The sequence below is a fragment of the Rattus norvegicus genome, chromosome 16 (assembly GCF_036323735.1).
Source record: "Rattus norvegicus strain BN/NHsdMcwi chromosome 16, GRCr8, whole genome shotgun sequence".
NCBI lineage: Eukaryota > Metazoa > Chordata > Mammalia > Rodentia > Muridae > Rattus > Rattus norvegicus.
Window position 1 is genome coordinate 76,599,436 of NC_086034.1, and position 20,216 is coordinate 76,619,651.

Sequence of the window (20,216 nt, forward strand, 5' to 3'; positions counted from 1 at the left end):
ATAATTTTAAGCGGTACATCTAGCTTTAAAATTTATTTATGTATTACGTGTATGTGTGCGCGCATGCGTGAGCTTATGGGTACCATGTGAGTGCAAGCACCTGCAGAGGTCAGAGGGCATTGGAAGCCCCTGAACTTGATTTACAGGCAGTTCTGAGTCGCCTGACTGGGTGCTAAGAACTGAACCCAGGTCTTCTGCACGAGCAGGGAGCGTTGAGTCGTCCCTCCAGCCCCCACATTTTTCTGTCCTTATTTATTTATTTTTTACTTATTCGCTTTACACCCTGCTCACTGCCGGCCTCCTGGTCACCCCCTCCCACAGTCCCCACCCTCACCCCTTCTCCTCTGAGCAGGTGGGCGGCCCCGTAATTTTAATATAGCATGGAAACAAGTGCCTTTTTCACAATCGTGAGCTTTAAGGTTCAGTTGACACCATCTTCCGTCATCCCCGACACCCATGCCAGGAACATGTATTGCACTCGTTTTCTTGGTTTGCTCCCCCGCCCCCCCCATTGAACAAGGACTTGTCTTCATGCTGGACAAATGATGTGAAACCTACAGGCATAGCAGACTGAACCGGGCTTTCCTCTCTTCCTAGGTTTCTGACCCCCTCCTTTCCCCTTTCTCTTCCCTTCTTTTTCCTTCTCTTCCCTGTCTCTTCCCCCTCTCCCTCCTCCCTCTTACCTTCTACTTTTCCTTCCTTCCTTCCTTCCTTCATAGCTTCCTTCCCTCCTTCCTTCCTTCCTTCCCTCCTTCCCTCCTTCCTTCCTTCCCTCCTTCCTTCCCTCCTTCCCTCCTTCCTTCCTTCCCTCCTTCCTTCCTTCCTTCCCTCCTTCCTTCCTTCCCTCCTTCCTTCCTTCCCTCCTTCCTTCCTTCCCTCCTTCCTTCCTTCCTTCCTTCCTTCCCTCCTTCCTTCCTTCCTTCCCTCCTTCCTTCCATCCCTCCTTCCTTCCTTCCCTCCTTCCCTCCTTCCCTCCTTCCTTCCCTCCTTCCCTCCTTTCTAGCTTCCTTCCTTCCCTCCTTCCTTCCTTCCTTCCCTCCTTCCTTCCCTCCTTCCTTCCTTCCTTCCTTTCTAGCTTCCTTCCTTTCTAGCTTCCTTCCTTTCTAGCTTCCTTCCATCCCTCCTTCCCTCCTTCCCTCCTTCCCTCCTTCCCTCCTTCCTTCCCTCCTTCCCTCCTTCCTTCCTTCCCTCCTTCCTTCCCTCCTTCCTTCCCTCCTTCCCTCCCTCCCTCCTTCCTTCCTTCCTTCCTTCCTTCCTTCCCTCCTTCCCTCCTTCCCTCCTTCCCTCCTTCCTTCCTTCCTTCCCTCCTTCCTTCCCTCCTTCCCTCCCTCCCTCCTTCCTTCCTTCCTTCCTTCCTTCCCTCCTTCCCTCCTTCCCTCCTTCCTTCCTTCCTTCCTTCCTTCCTTCCTTCCTTCCTTCCTTCCTTGTATTTGTGGCAGAGCCTAGATTAGGTATATAACATGCTAGTCTCTGCTTCCCTATGGCTGAGGTTACGGGTGTGCACTATCATGCCAGTTACCATTCTCTTTCTCTTAAAAAAAAACCCAAAACCTATTTATTTAGACTGAGCATAGTGTTGCCCACCTTTAATCTCAGCATTCCACAGGCAGAGGCAAGCAGGTCTGTGTGAGTTCAAGGCCAGCCTGGTCTGCATGGTGAGTACCAGGATAGCCAGAGCTATAAAGAGAGATCCTCTCTCAAATAGAAAAAAAAATCCAGGGTGTATGTACACACACACACACACACACACACACACACACACACACACACACACACACACCACAGCACACATGTAGAGGGAGGTAAGGTTCTAGGGATTGAACTCCAGACATTACCTGCTAGATTCTTGATCCTTCCCTTTTTAAATTAGCTGTGAGTGTACTGGTTCACCTGGGTCCCTCCTTAGCTAGCGCTCTCAGCCCCAGCATCCATATAGTCATTTAAACAGTGCCCCAGCCATGGCCCCAGACTGTCCCTGTAAGGTATAAAGGGAAAGGGAGCTACACTGACTTTATTAAACATAACACTTCCCAGTGGCATAGACCTACTCATCCTACCCAGCTACCCCAGAGACTGAGCAAGGAGGAGCATAGCATATTCAAGGCCTGCCCTGCTTGGCCATAGGAAGGTTCAAGGCCAGCCTACACCACCTGCTGAGGCCTTATCTCACAAATAACAAGCAAGGGCTGGAGCTATGGCTCAGTGGCTGCTCTTCCAGAGGTCCTGAGTTCAATTCCCAGTAACCACATGGTGGTTCACAACCATCTGTAATGGGATCTGACGCCCTCTGCTGGTGTATAGATGTACACGCAATACTTATCTGTACAAAAATACATAAATAAACCTCTAGAAAATAAAAAACACAAAACAAAAAGAATACTGGGGTGTATCTCAATGGTAGACCACTTGCCTATAGTACATTAGACCCCAGGTTGAAGCAAGTTCTTTCCTTTATCATGATAAACATTTTGATCCTATTTCCCCTCCCCCAACTCCTCCCAGATCCTTCTCGTCCTCTTACCAACCTAACTTCATGTTCTCATTTTCTTTCTGTGATGGTTTGAATATGCTTGACCCAGAGAGTGGCACTATTAGGAGGTGAGGCCTTGCTGGAGTAGGGGTGTCACTGGGGCCATGGGCTTTGAGACCCTCATCTTAGCTGCCCGGAAGCCAGTCTTCTAGCAGCCTTCAGATGAAGATGTAGGACTGTCAACTCCTCCTGCACCATGCCTGCCTGGATGCTGCCATGTTCTCACCTTGATAATGGGCTGAATCTCTGAGTCTGTAGGCCAGCCCCAATTAAATGTCTTTATAAGAGTTGCTTTGGTCATGGTGTCTGTTTACAGCAGTAAAACCCTAAGACACTCCCTCCCTGCCTGTCTCTCTCTTCCACCCCCTCTCTTCTCTCTCCATCTCTACCACCCTGGTAGCTACATTGTTAAGAGTAGCCATATTTAAAAGGCATTTTGAAATCTGAAGTTGATGTTCTGATCATGTTATTTAGAATAAGTCATGTGATACTGGAACTTAGAAGTAGGATTGAGAATGCCAATTAAGAAAATACTGACTGAACTGAGCTGTTTCAGTGGTGGAGTATGTATTTAACATGTACAAGGCTACACACACACACACACACACACACACACACACACACACACACACAAGAGGAGGCTGTTAGGGAGAAAGGAGGAAGGTAATCCAGCACTCTGGAGGCTAAGGCAAGAGAACGGTCAGTTCCTGGCCAGGCCATCCTGAGTTACATAGAGGGGCACACCCTTTTCAGAGGGAGAGGGAGGGGGAGAGGGAGAGAGAGAGGGAGAGGGAGAGAAAAGGAATGGAGAATGTGCATAGGCACCAAAATAATTAAAAAAAATTATTATTGGATGACAAATAGAATAATAAATTATGAAACTAAAATTAAATCATGAGATTGTTTTCTTTCACATGTATTCCCTTACTTGCTGTGGACACACGTGCATGTGTGATACGGCACACATGTGGAGCTCAGAGGAGAACTTTCGGGCATCAGTTTTCCCTTCCACCGTGTGGGGTCCAGGGAGTGAACTTAGGTCACTGTGTTTGGCAGCAAGTGCCTTTACTGTCAAGCCTCTTGCCAGCCTCAAGAAACCAGCTTTGGTTTTTGTTTTGTAAGACCAACCGGGACATTCTTAGATTCGGAATCCTCCTGCCTCAGACTACTAAGTTCTGGCTTTACAGTCATGAACATCTTATTTCTTAAAACGGAGAAATTCAGTCTATGGAGTTTTGCTTTTGTAGCAAAGGACCGTTTTCTCCTCAGCAGTGATTGCTCTGGGAATGTCATGATTTAGGAAGAATTCCCTTATGCCGGAGGATAAAGTAAGGCACAGATGCTTAGGTAATGATTAAAAATCTAGCTGCTAATTTATTTATAATTTGCGTTTACTTTTTGAAACGGACCTCACTGTGTTTCCCAGGACGATCTGTCTCTGGCTAACTGGGAATACAGTCATGCATCAAGTGTGACCAGTTTCACACTTTCAGTACGATGACATCTCCCCAGGATTATTAATCTTCTCAACTATAATCATCACTGGCAAACTAATGGTTAGATATGAGGCACCGTGCTCATTCCATAGTGGCCCTGCCTTCAAGAGATGAGTGACATTAAAGCCAGCGGCCTCTTGGGGGATTTCAGATGGGAGTGAGGAGGACTTACCTCTGTCAGCAAGTCACCTGTCCAACACATGCGGTCTCCCAACATAACTCTGATGCCCTTCCAGGAAAAAGAAGCTTCAAAGAACGAAGTGACTCTTCTGGCTAAGATGAAGCATTCCAACATTGTAACCTTCTTCAGCTCATTCCAAGGTTAGACCTTTCTATCATTAAGATATCCCAAGAAACTAAAAATCTTTAGGAAAGGCGCGTTCCCAAGACTTGTGTATTTATTAAATATTTTAAGTGAGTTCGTTTTCCTGTCTGGTTAAATTGTCTCTGCTTCCTACCTGGTGAGGTTTGTCTTTTGAGATGAGGTCCTCCATATCCCAGGCTGGTCTCAGTTTGCTGTGTAGTTCAATTCCACCCTGAACTCTGAATAATATTTAAAGGCGGTCAAGGAGTAAAGGTGCCCCACACTTCTGTCCACTATTCCGATCTTTCTCTTCCTCGTCCTTCGAGTGATTGTGGAAGTCCTTTGAATTCTCACCCTTAGACTTTTCCAAGTCCTGTGCCTTCACTAACTCCCCGGGGCACTTTACGACTAATGCGAGTGTCTCCTTATGAATAGACATTATTACAAATTTGTTGAATTTTTTTTCTTCAGACAGGAAACTTAGGGGCTGAGAATACAGCTTAGTGGTAGAATAATGGTGTAGCATGTATGAGGTCTTGGGTTTGGTCTCTAGCAACACATAACACACACACACAGACACACACACACACACACACACATAAGTTTAATGAGTTTAGGGACCTTTATACACACTTTGGTCCTCTATATGTAGCAGATAGTAAATGTTCAATAAGCAGTTGCAGGATGAGTGAATGGACCGGATCAGACTGGAATGCAGGTTTATTACACTTAAGGTGGAAATTGGAAGGCACATTTTACAATGGATACAGTTACACAGCTAAGACCACCCGAAATGTAAACAACCTTTGCCCTTGTGCACTGCTTGGCAACTTTGCTGGTACTTAAAACACAGGCTTAGCCAAGAGCCTCAGAGCCCGGAGGCACCGAACTATGAGAGCCTATAAATACAGGCTTTGATGGACCTCCAACAGCTCATCTCCCGCTGTAAGAACCATGGTCTGGTGTCTGTTTCCAATTTCCTTCTGGTTATTAGCCAGGGACCACTGTCTATCAGGAGAGGTAAACCTTTGTACTCGGCCACATGGCCAGGAAATGGAGCTGGAAATGTATAACCACTTCTGTCTCTGACCTCCAGACTCAGATTGACATAGGATCACGTCAGATCCACCAGGATAATTTACTCAAATTAGTATGAGAGATGAGGTTTTATGAATTTGAAGCAGGTTAGGAAAAATAAGGAGAATTCAGTGATATTTTCCTAAGGCAAAATGAGTTCTATCAGTAAATTATAACTCTTAGATGCTAAGCATGTTCTAAACCAAGAGCTCTAGACATCAAACAAAATATACACAACCTCCCCACTGTTAAGCTTCTTTTCAGTTGCTTCAGAAACAAATGTTGCTTATTTAACGGCTTCAAACAATCTCTCTGTGCTCAGCTCTCTCGTTCCATTCAGGATTCCACCCCTTGGAATGTTGCCATCTATATCGAGGTTAATTAATCCAATTTAGAAACTCTTGAAGAAGGTTTGTCTCCCAAGCGATTCTAGATCCCGTCGGACTGACAGCTGACATTAACTTCCTGGGCTACACAGAAGTAGCCTTTATCAAAGGTCAATGAGGCAAAACAAGCCAGAAGGAAATGTAAGGGTACCTGGGAATGGGAACCCAGTCCATTTTAGGGCCACCCCCACTGCTGTGCACTGAGTTTTTCTGTTGTGGTTTTCATGCCAAGATTTTGAAAGGCAAATCATTGGTGATGTCTGAGAGCTCTCAGCACCAACTGGTATTGTTTCCCTGCAGAGAACAGCAGGCTGTTTATTGTCATGGAATACTGTGACGGAGGGGACCTCATGGAAAGGATACAGAGGCAGCGGGGAGTGTTATTCAGCGAAGACCAGGTAAATCTAATGTCCGTGGAGGCTTAAATTTACAGGCTGCCGTAAGTTCTAGGCTAGCCTGTGCTATATGGCAAACATAAGGCCAGTGAGGGCTGTACCGAAAGACCTTGTCTTAGAAAACTAAATAAATAATGAATAAGCAAACAAGCACCTAAGTAAATAAATACTGAGAAATAAACTTGACAGCCCCAGGACCACAAAAAAACGAGCTGTTTGCTTGGTTGGTTCTAGGTCTAGAATACGAGGCCTGGTGTATAGAAGGGGGTGCTCTACCAGCTCAGCTACATAGCCAACTCCAAGGTGACCTCTAGAAGTTAAATAGTTGGTACTTTCCCTACCAGACATGTAAATAGACGTTATTGTACAATTTCCATCAAACCCACTAGAGTTTATTATTATTTTCTATTTCCTCCCTAGTGTCTGTTCTGGGTATCTTCTGTCCATTTAAAGACAAACCCAAGAGGCACCAGTGTAAGCAGCGACTACAGGGAAAGTGGATAAGAATTGTGCTTGTACTAAGAAACCCCATGTTAAACAAAAAACAAAACAAAACAAAAACAAAAACAAAACAAAAAAACCCAATCAACCGACTAAGAAAGAAAACCACAGCTGGTCACGATAGTACAGGGAGGCAAATTTCTGTGAATTAGAGGCCGACATGTAATTCCAGGACTGCAAAATAAAACCCTAGAGAGAGAGAGAGAGAGAGAGAGAGAGAGAGAGAGAGAGAGAGAGAGAGAGAGAGAGAGCACGAGCCCCATCTCTTCCTAGATTTTATTGTTCTCTTTCTACATAAATATTCACTTTGATAACAATGATGTCTGAGGCACTCCTTTGGGATATAACATGGATATAACATTCTAGGTATAAAATGGAAACTGTGTTATAACCACTAGCTCCATTTCTATCATTATTCCTCGTGTGTGTGTGTGTGTGTGTGTGTGTGTTGTGTGTATGTGTGTGTGTATGTGTGTGTTGTGTGTGTGTATGTGTGTATTGTGTGTGTTGTGTGTGTATGTGTGTATATGTGTGTGTTGTGTGTATGTGTGTGTTGTGTGTGTGTTGTGTGTGTGTGTGTGTGTGTGTGTGTGTGTGTGTGTGATCACAAAGCTGTGTCAGTGACCAGTGGACTGTTCAATGGATTTCTTCTGTTCCCCTCTGCAGATCCTGTGTTGGTTTGTACAGATTTCTCTAGGACTGAAGCACATTCATGACAAGAAGGTATTACACAGGGACATAAAATCTCAGGTAAGAGCTCATAGAGCTGACCTCAGACACCATCACTCTTACTCTTCTTTTTTAATATAAGTTTTCTTCACTCCTAGAATATTTTCCTTAGCAAGAATGGAATGGTTGCAAAGCTTGGGGACTTTGGAACAGCGAGAACACTGAATAAGTGAGTACTTGTAAAGTCCCAGTTTTCTTTCTATTCCAAGTCGACAAGGTGTTCGTTTTGCAGCATCATGATTTAAGACAGTGAAACTTGTTATCACCACAATTTCAGGTGACTGTGAATACATGAAGTCATTCAGGTTTGGGTTTGAGAAATGAATCCAAGGTTAAGAGTACTTGGTCCGGGGTTGGGGATTTAGCTCAGCGGTAGAGCACTTGCCTAGCAAGCGCAAGGCCCTGGGTTTGGTCCCCAGCTCCGAAAAAAAGAAAAAAAAAAAAAAAGAGTATTTGGTCCTTTTGCAGAGAACTTGAGTTTAGTTCCCAGCACCCACTTCTGACGTCTCACAACCTCCTGAAGCTCCAGCTACAGGGTATCTGGTGTTCTTTTTCTGGCCTGTGTGGTCGCCCTCTTACACATGCACATATGTGTGCACACACATGCACAAATAAATAAATGATGAAAGTATTATCAAGATAGGTTGTGACTAACGAAATAGTGGGAATGTTCTAAAGCCTAGCAAAACCACATTTCTGAACATAATAGACTGCACACACACACACAAAAAAAACCTCACTTGATTTTTGGATCACAAGGAAATGTTTTTGCTATGTGATGTAGGCAGAATGGAATTCTGAATTACAGAAACCACATGGTGACAGCCACACAAAACATGTGTGGTGGTGGTAGGGTTGTGTCTGAGCTTAGCAATGGGTTTTTGGGATACGCAGAGTCTGGGTGACTTAATTTTTTTATTCATTTAAATTTTTTCCTTGATGGTGCTGGGGTTTAATACCAAGGCCTTACATATGGTAACAAGTAGTCTACTGCTGAGCTGCCCCCAGCCTGATTCATTTTTGTATTTCCAAATTTTAGAACACAGAACTGCATTATACTGATAGCTAGAGAAACAGAAATCTTGTGATATCTAAGAGATTTATTAATCACAGTCTGTTCCTTGTGGACTCTTTAAATCATTATATATACATATATATATATATATATATAATTATTACTACTACTACTATTATCATTGGTATTCTTTTTTTTCCTTTTCTTTTTTTCAGAGCTGGGGACCGAACCCAGGGCCTTGCGCTTGCTAGGCAAGCGCTCTACCACTGAGCTAAATCCCCAACCCCATCATTGGTATTCTTATTACTATTTTGCAGCGCTGAGACTGCAGGACAATCGTTCTACCACTCACTCACATACCTAGCCATAGGATATGTTTACATTAAAAAATATATGGGCATATTTGTTTACATGTATACAGGTTTTAATGTGTTTTAGGCCCATTTATTTGATCTGTGTGAATATTCTGCTTTGCTTACATGCATGTATGTATGCCACATACGTGTCTGGTGCCTGTGGAGGTCAAAAGAGGGCACTGGATCCTCTAGGACTGGAGTTAGAGATGATTGTGAGGCCTGATGTGAGAACCGAACCTGGGTCCTCTGTGAGAACCAGGGCTTTTAACCACTTTTCCAGCCTGTGTATACTTGTACAATAGGGTCTCCTGTAACCCAAGCTATCTTTTTTTTTTTTTTTTTGTTCTTTTTTTTCGGAGCTGGGGATTGAACCCAGGGCCTTGCGCTTCCTAGGCAAGCGCTCTACCACTGAGCTAAATCCCCAACCCCAACCCAAGCTATCTTTTAACTTGTTGTGTAACTGAGGCTGGCCTTGAATTTCTTATCCTTATGCCTCTACTTCCCCAGTACTAGAAGCATCGATTCATGGGTCACCATCTCTGTCTGTCTGTCTGTCTGCCTGTCTGTCTGTGTGTGTACCTTTGTCTCTGTCTCTCTCTCTCCATATGTATATGTGTGTTTACATATGTATGTATACATTAACTTTAGGAGTTGTTTTTGCTTTGTTTTTGGGACAAGGACCTCTCTACGTATCCCTGGCTGTTCTGGAACTAACTCACTAAAGATACAGGTCTGGCTTTTGGCTCACAGAGATCCGCCTGCCTCTGCCTCCCAAGTGTTGGGACTAAAGGCGTGCATCGTCAGACATGATTAGGGCTTGAATTGTAAGGTTAAAAACCTATTGTCGAGCTGGAGAGATGGCTCAGTGGTTAAGAGCACTGACTGCTCTTCAGAGGTCCTGAGTTCAAATCCCAGCAACCACATGGTGGCTCGCAAACATCTGTAATAGGATCTGATGCCCTCTTCTGGTGTGTCTGAAGACAGTGACAGTGCACTCACATACATAATAAATAAATCATTTAAAAAAAACCTGTTGTCTTTGTTAGTCTGTTGTTCGTGTGAAATGTCTTACTTTCTTCTAATATTTGTGTGAATACAATTTTGTTATTCATATTTACAATTTTCCTTGCAATATCATGTCTCCAGCCTTTCTCACTAATGAAACATTTCTTATTCACTCTAATTTCCTAGCTCCATGGAACTTGCTCAAACATGTGCTGGGACACCTTACTACCTGTCGCCAGAGATCTGTCAGAACAGGCCGTACAACAACAAAACGTGAGTTGCTCTTGGCTGGAGAATGTCACTCAAATCTAGTGGATGACACTGAATCGCAGAGACCGATGTTCTAACCTCTTTTCTCCCGATCCTGGTGCATTTTCTTTTTCTTTGAGTGAATCCCAGTGACGAACTGTGACTAATAATATTCCCCGAAGCTTTTGGACTTACTTAAGACAAAGCAATTTCTCTTCATGTAAAGATACAAAAAAAAAAAAAAAAGACAAAGAGTAACATCACAGGGCTGGAGGGATGGCTCAGTGGTCAGAGCGCGCATCCTGCTCTTGCTCTTTGCAACTTGAGTGTCTCACAGCTACCTACAGCTCCAGGGGATCTGACACTTCTGGTCTCCATGGGAACTTGCATTCACTTGGACATATGTACACAGACACAAGAGACACACAATTAAGATTGTGTCCCTTAGGAAAGATACACCCACCCGAGTCTCACCAACATGATTGCCCAGACAGACATCTTAACATGGACTGGGGGAAAAGCTTATGAGGTTTCAGCCATACAGAAAAAACAAAACAAAACAAACAAACAAACAAAAAAAAAAACCTCTAGGCCAGGAAGGAATGCTGGAGCGGGAGGAACAGTCTCCTGTTGATTGAGCGTGGTCCATGCGTGGTATGAATGTGTGTGTTCGCTTGAGCCGCCCGCCATGTCAAAGACCCTAGAGCCGTAGTTGTCAACCTTCCTGATGCTACAACCTTCAGTACAGCTCCTCCTGTCGTGAGGATCCCAACCGTAAAATAATGTCCGTTGCTACTTCATATGTGTAATCTTGCTACTGTTCTAATCATAATTTAAGTTTATGAAGATGGAGGTTTGTCAGGGATCGTGGTGCACAGGTTAAGAACCGCTGCTCGAGAGCCTCAGGCCCGTGGAGGAAAGCCAAGGCCTTCCGGGGGATGAGGTCCAGAGGCATGGCAGAGCCTTCTCTGGGCTGAGTGGGAAGGTAGACAGAGTGCTGTGTATGTCCACCATTGCTTTCTACCCCGTGAATGCTTTCACCCTGAAGACTGCTCCCGACAGAGACCAGAGAACCAGAGAGAACACTGAGTTCTTAGCTGTAAGTATCCTATTTGTTGAGGGAACTACACTGTGAACGCTGTACAGTGTGAATCGGTAATGAGATCCGATGCCCTCTTCTGGTGCATCGGAAGACAGCTGCAGTGTGCTCATATAGAATACATAGATAAATCTTAAAAAAGGGAAGAAAGAAAGCAGGCTGAGCGAGCCATGGGGATCCGACCACCTCTTCTACTGTCTCTGAAGACAGGATACTCATATACGTAAAATAAATAAATAATAAAAAGATTTATTTATTATGTATGTAATGTTCTGCCCACACGTATACCTGCTTGCCAGAAGGGGGCACCAGCGCTCATTATAGATGGCTGTGAGCCACCATGTGGTTGTTGGGAATTGAACTCAGAACTTCTGAAAGAACAGCCAGTGTTCTTAACCTCTGAGTCATCTCTCCAGCTCATAAGCTTTTAGTAAGTATGCAGAGAGCCAAATTCAAGCCCTGTACGGCAAGCATGGTTTTCAAAGTTCATCGAGATTGTGTTATCACTTAATGTAACTCTATATCAAGAGTTTTGATATAGACTTTATCTTCCTAAATCAACCACTTCCTCTTGTTTGATCTCCTCCGATCCCTCCGATGCCATCATGCACACGTCTTCTTTGGGCACATGAATACCTAGCTATCATGCTGCAGTAATGTTTGTTTACTTCCGATCTTAGAATTGATAATCCATTTGAAAGCACCTGTCAACCAATAAGCCAGCAAAGTTACTGATGTAATAAAATGAAGCTGTACCCACATAAAGCTATGAAGACGGAAAAACGTCTACCAACAGTTGTCACCATTTCCTGGCCTTGTAAAACCTTTCTCCTCTCCAGGGATATTTGGTCTCTTGGCTGTGTCTTATATGAGCTCTGCACACTCAAGCATCCCGTGAGTATGCTGATCCTCATTTAAGTCTTCAGTTCCTGTAGCCTTACTTGTGAAACCAACTTCTAGGAAAGGGTTAATGTCTGATTTTATTAGATTGTTCTATAGTTATATGTGTGTGTGTGAGAGCGAGAGAGAGCGAGAGAGAGAGAGAGACAGACAGACAGACAGAGAGACAGAGAGAGACAGAGACAGAGAGACAGAGAGGCAGGGATTGGATATACAGCAGTGTATGCCTAGGGTCCCATCAACTTGGGGTTTCAAGAGAAATATGAACAGCAGAGAGGGAACTCATTTTTTAAAATGTCAAAACTAAACCCAGGACTAGTAGCAGGACTGAGTTTAAGGTCAGCTTCGGCTGCATAGCAAGATGCCCATTCTTTGTCTGTCTGTCCATCTGTCTGTCTGTCTGTCTGTGTGCCTGCCTGCCTGTCTGTTTCTCTGTGCCCGTCTGCCCCCCCAACTCTCTCTCTCTCTCTCTCTCTCTCTCTCTCTCTCTCTGTCCCCCTCTCTGTCCCCCTCTCTGTCTGTCTCTCTGTCTCTCTGATCTCTCTCTGTCTCTCTCTCTCTTTGTCTCTCTCTCTCTTTGTCTCTCTCTCTCACTCACTCACACACACACAGAAGCATATTAAGAACTATATGTGACTATAGGTGTCGTGGTAATACTATAAAGTCAAAAGTTCAAGTCCATTATACGTTTGTTCTTCTGAGGTAAAGAGTGTGGGGGCAGACGCTGTAGGGGATGAAGCATGGATGTCTAAGCGTCTCTCAGTTGTCATGTGGGACCTGCTGATTCTTCCCGCAGCAAGTCTTGATGACCGAGAAGCCCTATGCGTCATTAGGCACCTTTTCTCCGTGATTTACTGGAGTCTGCCCACATAGGCTCCATCTACCTGGCATGCACAAAACTTCCAGGGCCCCCAGAAGCGAATCATATATTCAAAGTAAACCATATTATTTGCATAAATGTCTTAGACAAAGAGAGCCACTCAACATTTAGGCAGGTGTGGGATTTCTCTGCAAATCTCAGGTCACAGAGACTTTGGACAAGGCCAGCACTGTAGGCAGGACTTTCCTGGGACAGCTTGCTTGTCACCCCTTTCTACACAGCTGTCTTCATTATCTCTGTCGTTAATGTCAAAAGCCACAGAGCTCATCTCTGAACAAGACCTAGACTTCACTGCTACACTGTCATCTGCAACACGATTATGGGTAAATGGATGGTACTTTTGCACATTGGAGGACTTTATTGTGGATAAGTTTATGAGTAAATATTTATGTCAGAGCATTTGAAAAATCAAAAGGTAAAATGTCATTCAGCATAAATATCTGTAAAATAAACATTCGTGAGAAAAATAATAAGGAAATATATGTCTAGGTTGTGAAATGATACATATTTTTCCTGTTTATAACTTCCCATGCCTTCCAGTTTTTAAATGTAAGTAAGTAGTGTTTTGGTAATAAAAAGGTTGTAGTTCTTTTTTTTTTTTAAAGATTTATTTATTTTAATTTATGAGTACACTGCAGCTGTCTTCAGACACACCAGAAGAGGGCATCGGATCTCATTACAGATGGTTGTGAGCCACCATGTGGTTGCTGGGAATTGAACTCAGGACCTCTGGAAGAGCAGTCAGTGCTCTTAACCGCTGAGCCATCTCCCCAGCCTGAAGGTTGTAGTTCTTTGGTAGATCACAAACTGTCCAAATTCAGGGCCCTGGATTCAACTGACAGCACCAAAGCCAAAACCAAAATGAGGATATTAAAAGCATGAAACTGGTTTTAAGTAACACGGGATCTCTTAGATTAACTGCTTGAAGTATCCATTGTTATGACAGAGGGTGGGTGGCAAGACAGGTCAGAGCATAGTGCTTTCCACTGCAACTTAGAAATACGTGTAGGTTGCGATGTAGCTCAAGAGTAGAGCATCTGAGCCAGGTGCTCAGGTCCTGCGCTGACACGAAGCACAATGATAGACAGACAGAGAGACAGACAGACAGATGGAATATAGGTAAATAGGTAGTAGGTAGGTGGATGATAGATGGAGACAGACAGAGAGACAGAATATAGATAGATAGATAGATAGATAGATAGATAGATAGATAGATAGATAGACAGACAGACAGACAGACAGTTCTTGCTTCCTGGTGTATTCATTACTTTATCTACCAGTCTTAGCTTGTCTCTGATGTGTTATCTTTATCCCTGTCCTTTCAGTTTGAGAGTGACAACTTACACCATCTGGTTCTGAAGATTTGTCAAGGACGTGTTGCTCCCATATCACCCCACTTCTCTCTTGACCTACAGTCTTTGATACCTCAGCTCTTCAGAGTGTCTCCTCAGGATCGACCATCCATTAATTCCCTTTTGAAAAGGCCCTTTTTAGAAACTCTTGTTGCCCGGTACTTGTCCCCTGAGGTAGGTTTCAGGGTGACTCTAGACTTTGGTAGGGATGTTGGATGATACATCTTTGACACATATATTTGATGTTTAGATCCATTCCAGAAGAATTCAGTCCCATGCTCGCATGGAGAACGCGGCTGTCGGCTTCACAGCTTGTTGGAGAGGTAGTCCATGGTAGGATCATGTAACTATGTCATTCAAAAGCATGTGTGGGTGGCTGGGGGTGTAGCTTAGTGGCATTCCACTTGCCTAGTTTGTATAAGACCCGGAGTTCCATCCCCAGTACCAACATGAAATAACCCCCAAATTGTTAAGATTTATTTATTTTATGTATATGAGTATACTGTAGCTGTCTTCACACACACCAGAAGAGGTCATTGGATCCCATTACAAATGGTCATGAGTCCACCATGTAGTTGCTGGGAATTGAACTCAGGACCTCTGGAAGAGCAGTCGGTGCTCTTACCCACTGAGCCATCTCCCCAGCCCCAATTTAACTCTTAGCAGGGCATCAGCTGTAGCTGTGATTCCCAGCACTTGGAAAGCTGAGGCAAAAGGATCACAGGTGCTAGACCTCAGCTACGTCTGACCCTGAAAGAGAAAAGCCCAAAGCAATCTTGTTATACTCTGTCAAAAAACACAACAAAACACCCAAAAACCAAGAGGGCCCAACCCTTTAAGGTTGGTGAGCTGCTCAGGGTTGTCAGACTGCACTTGACTGATGACCATGAAGAGGCCCTGGTTCAATCTTTATTGAATGGGAGAATCAGAAAGAGGAGCGCCTTATGTGATTCATAAGTGTGCACCACTGTGTGAGATGTGCTCACGTTGAACCTTATATCACATTAGCTTTGTGATACATATGTATATATATATGTATCTCTCTCTATATATATATAGATATATACACATACATATACATTTATCATTTGTCACATGTGTCTCATACCATGAGTATGAGTTTTGGCATATTGCCGACATTTGTGGGAGAAATTCCAATAATTGTAATGACTATAAACAGTTATAAAATATAAATGCATCAGTAGGCTAGAAACCACCTCATTATGTGGGCATTGCCACTAAGAGGTTGGGTGTCTAGCTAAGAAGTGGGATACTCGGCTCCTTCACAAAACATGACATGTGAGCAGGGTGCTTGAAGTGGATAAATTAAAGCTTACTTTTTGCTGATGCGAAGGGATGGGGGAGTCAAGGAAAGGATAGCATGAGAGAGCATTCAGAGGTAGATCATGAATTACTGTACATTCGTGGGGTAGAGGTTGTTCTGTAATAGAAAAGTGGACCGTCCATCAGGATTTGTCTTGTGAAGCCCTTTGCAGCTGGAGTTTGGATCTTGGTCCTGATAAAGAGTAGTGTGAGAACTAGATGTACCTCAAAGAAAGCCAGTGTCGGTTTATGGGGTGCTGTAATCCCTGTGCCTGGGACACCCAGGCAGGATGGTTGTTAATGTGAGGCCAGTCTGGGCCACCTAGAGACCTTGTATCACACCGTGAGGGAGAAGGGGGTGCAGAGGACATAGGACTCAGGAAATGGCTGACAGTGATTTGACCAGACCTAACCAGGGCTGGGCTGTCAAAGAGCAAATGTTCCTCACAGCAACTTAGCACCACTTGGTTTGCAGTGCTAAGGTTAAAACTGTACTGTACAGAAACAATTATTTCATTCCTCAAGAGGACAAAGAGTGCCCTGCTTTCTGGAGTTTGTGTGTGTGTGTGTGTGTGTGTGTGTGTGTGTGTGTGTGTCTGTCTCTGTGTGTGTGTGTGTCTGTGTCTGTCTGTCTCTCTGTCTGTCTCTGTCTCTGTCTCTGTCTCTGTCTCTCTCTCTGTGTGTCTGTCTCTCTGTCTGTCTCTGTGTCTCTCTGTGTGTGTGTGTGTGCGTGTGTGTGTGTGTGTGTGTGTGTGTGTGTGTGTGTGTAATAGGTACCTGTGTGAAACGGAGAACAGTGAGCTCTGGATTAGTTATCAGGCAGAGCTGCAGAAAAGCCAGGTCTGGCTCTGTTTCCTTCCCCTCACCATAGCCGAGGGCAGAAAGACCAAATATCCTGCTTTGGAGAAAGAAAACTCATTAGATTAGAGAGTCTTTCTGCTTAACCCTTTCAGCATCCCTAACTGAGACTCCCCCCTTCCTCTTGTTTTCTTTCGACCATGTGGGTCCCAGGTATTGAACTCAGATGGTCAGGCCTTGTGAACAGCCCTTACTCATTGAGCCCTCTCTTCCTCTAGCTTCTGGAGATTTCTAGGCAGCCTTTGCCATCTCTGGTTGCAGTTTCAGAACTCTAGTCTTTGCCTTTATCGCAAGGCGTTAGACCGAGGTCCCCTCATACACTTCCTTCCTTCCTTCCTTCCTTCCTTCCTTCCTTCCTTCCTTCCTTCCTTCCTTCCTCTCTCTCTCTCTCTCTTTTCTTTCTTTCTTCCTTTCTTTCTCTCAAAACCAATTTTATTTAAAATTTGTCCTCTTGATTCCAAAGCTTTTCTTTCCTGAAGTTGTATTCTGTAACATTTTGAACTTCAAAGTACAGATGAATTATGAGTTCTATCACGAAGGTGAAAATCCACTCATCATGGAAATGGCGGGTTAGTCAAAAGGTTTACTTAGGGCCTGGGAGTATTGGAGCTGAGCATCAGAGCATGTACCAATCCTCGGCATCATAAAAGACAAGAGAAGAGGAGGGGGAGGTGGAGGAGGAGGGGGTAGAGGAGGAGGGGGTAGAGATAGAGGAAGAGGGAAAGGAGGGGGAGGCGGGGAGGAGGGGAAGAGAAAATGAAAGGAGAAAGTAGGCAGAGAGGAGGATCATGTTTAAGCAGAACATTCTTATTTCTCAGGTCTGCTGCATACCTTCAGAGGAAATCTGAAGCTCGGCAATATAAGTTAAAAGTGGAAAGACAATTGGTGAGTAAGGCTCCACCTGTGGGAGCTCAGGGCTTTCCTGACGGCTTCTCTGTACCCAGACATTATGAGTCTGAGTTCATTCTGCTATGACATCAAGGCCATCCAGCATTTACTTTACTGATCATTTAGAGACAGAGTCTCGCTGTTTAGCCTAGGAGTCTCCTGGGATTCACTATGTACAGCAAGCCAACCGTAAAACTCTTGCCCATCCTCCTGCCTCTGCCTCCTGGGTGGGGGAGTAGAGGCATGGGCCTGGCTCATAGCACTCTTATTCTGAATTCTTCAAACGTCTAAGTTCTTATTCTCTCCATTACCCCCTGGGACTGCTGAGCGTCAGCAGGACTTAGTCTACAGCTACGACGGACCAGTTCAGTCAATGGCACAGGTGAGAGCACAGCGTAACCTATTGGCATAAACAACATTGGCGGCTCCATTTCGAAATGCTGTTTTAATCTTTACTATTTCAATTAAGAGAATTCTGGTACTCACCACAGAATCTCCCATGTAGATTGCTCGGTGGTATATCTCTCATCTCGAGTCAATAGTCCAGGGTTAGCCAGGATATGTGAGCAGGACTCATAAATTATTTCACTGAACAAACAGGGTCTTCGCCCATCTTCTGTGGAGGCGCATCCAAACGAGAGAGAAAATCTACAAAGCCATCGAGAGGAGACTAAATTCCAGGAGCTTCGGTACAGGAAGAACAAAATGAATGACCAGGTTGGAAAATGTCCTGCTCTTTCTACCATTTTGCCTATGTCCCGGTCCCTCAGATTGCAGCCTTTCTTGCCCAGTGCCAACATTGCTTCTGGCATCCCTACGGACACACAGAGCTGAGCTCTCAAGCATTTGATAAGGCGACTGTCCGTCATTGATTAGGGTGATTTTCATTAGTTCTTTCAGGACTGTCATAGGGAGACACAAACAGTAGTAATATCGTATCGTGCTTTTGGAGGCTGACAGGGAGAACCAACATGGGTAGCCATGTGCCCGGAGCCTGAACACAGTAGGCTTGCTGGCTTCTGGAGAAGACATATTGTCCTGGTTGTTCACGTGTGTGCGTCTGTGCTGGGATCCTGGCATCTGGAGTTACGGTTTATTTTTTTCCAGTCTGCTTTTCTATCATTCTAGGCACATGTAAAGAATATGGTCAGTTCTAAGGCACAAACAGAGTAGTCAAGGAAGAAACAAGGCATAAACAAAGTAGTTAAGGAACAAAGCATAAATCATGATTACTGTATTCAGGGTCTTAACAAAACACACCAGAATTCAAAGAACACATTCCTCAACTGTATTCATTTTGAGCCTACGTGTCCTGGCCCAATGGCCTGCCTGAGGTGGTGGTGATGATGATGGTGATGATGGTGATGATGATGATGGTGGTGGTGATGATGATGATGGTGATGATGAGTGAAGTCTGCTTGTTACCCCAGGCTAGTCTTGTACTCTTGAACTAAAGGACTTGACTTTCCCATTTCACCCCTCCACTTTTCCCATCTCCACCTTTAGGACTAAAGGTGTGCGTGCACCCTAGCTTTACCATATGTTTTGAGGGGCAACACATTCAATTAATGCAGAAGTGGAATATGCAGATTAGTCACACACGATTCGGAACTGGAATAAACAAAGATCTCTGTCCCACACAGTGTCCCACATGGTGTCCCATACAGTGTCCCACACAGTGTCCCATACAGTGTCCCACGCAGTGTCCCATACGGTGTCCCACACAGTGTCCCACGGTGTCCCACACAGTGTCCTACACAGTGTCTCACAGTGTCCCACTGTGTCCCACACAGTGTCCCACATTGTCCCACACAGTGTCCCACACACTGTCCCACACACTGTCCCACACACTGTCCCACACGGTGTCCCACACAGTGTCGCATGGTGTCCCACACAGTGTCCCACACAGTGTCCCACACAGTGTCCCACACACTGTCACACACACTGTCACACACAGTGTCCCATACAATGTCACACATGGTGTCCCACGGTGTCCCACACAGTGTTCCACACAGTGTCCCCCACGGTGTCCCACACAGTGTCCCATACAGTGTTCCACACAGTGTCCACACAGTGTCCCACATGGTGTCCCACACAGTGTCCCATAGCCTCCCAGGCTATGAAGCACCACAGCTAAAGTGAGTATATCATCACTTTTAGAAGAACTTATTCTCTAATGATTTGGATGTGTCTAAAATTGTAGGCTCGGTAGGGATTATTTTCAGGTTAAGGTTGGCTTTGTGTTTCAGGAATATTGGAAGCAGCTGGAGGAAATCCGCCAACAGTACCACAACGACATGAAGGAAATTAAAAAGAAAATGGGGAGAGAGCTGAAGGTAAGCTCACCTCACTACAGTGAACAGTGCTCTATCAACTCAGAGGTGATCAAATGACTGCATATTAAAAGCAAGGAGCTTACTATAAGAGTTTACGCTTAGCATATCCAAGGCCCTGTGTGAAATGCAATCTTTGCACACATGTACACATGCATACATGGGTGTGCACAGACATCCACACCCATCCACACACCCAGGCACAATGCATACATACACACATGCATACATACATGCACAGACACATGTACACACACATGCATACCCACAAGCATGTACATATGCACACACAGAGACCTGGACACAGACACATGCCCATGTGCACACGATCTCCTGACAGGAAATGAGGTAGAGGCTATCCTTCCAGTTTCTTTCTTCGTAGAAAACCTGTCAGACCTAACAACACTTACTACAGAAGATGATGTCAGGATGTGATGACCTTCATTAGGAATTAGTTATCAAAAATACCTGTTGTCTTGCTTATGATGAGAAAGCCAGTGTTTACTGAGCAGCCGCTGGAGGACAGAACTGGGTTAGATG

The 20,216-nt window shown here is 44.6% G+C and overlaps 1 protein-coding gene across 7 annotated transcripts in view; it reads left to right on the forward strand.

Annotated features, from left to right (window-relative positions):
• Nek5 (NIMA-related kinase 5) overlaps positions 1-20,216 on the forward strand; it is a 43,257-nt gene that overhangs the window by 1,579 nt on the left and 21,462 nt on the right. For 4 of the 7 annotated variants that reach the window (XR_005495038.2, XR_010058486.1, XM_008771370.3 and 1 more), the window contains exons 3-14: positions 4,263-4,347; positions 6,094-6,191; positions 7,356-7,439; positions 7,517-7,587; positions 9,981-10,067; positions 11,982-12,036; positions 14,248-14,448; positions 14,525-14,607; positions 17,274-17,340; positions 17,678-17,725; positions 17,944-18,060; positions 19,593-19,679. Coding sequence is in view for 5 of the 7 variants with exons in the window: in XM_008771370.3 (XP_008769592.1) it covers positions 4,263-4,347; positions 6,094-6,191; positions 7,356-7,439; positions 7,517-7,587; positions 9,981-10,067; positions 11,982-12,036; positions 14,248-14,448; positions 14,525-14,607; positions 17,274-17,340; positions 17,678-17,725; positions 17,944-18,060; positions 19,593-19,679 (1,083 nt within the window). In the remaining 2 variants the exon portion in view is untranslated. The remainder of the gene's footprint in view (positions 1-4,262; positions 4,348-6,093; positions 6,192-7,355; positions 7,440-7,516; positions 7,588-9,980; positions 10,068-11,981; positions 12,037-14,247; positions 14,449-14,524; positions 14,608-17,273; positions 17,341-17,677; positions 17,726-17,943; positions 18,061-19,592; positions 19,680-20,216) is intronic. The other 3 variants (XM_039095237.2, XM_039095243.2, XM_039095235.2) reach the window with 2 other exon arrangements.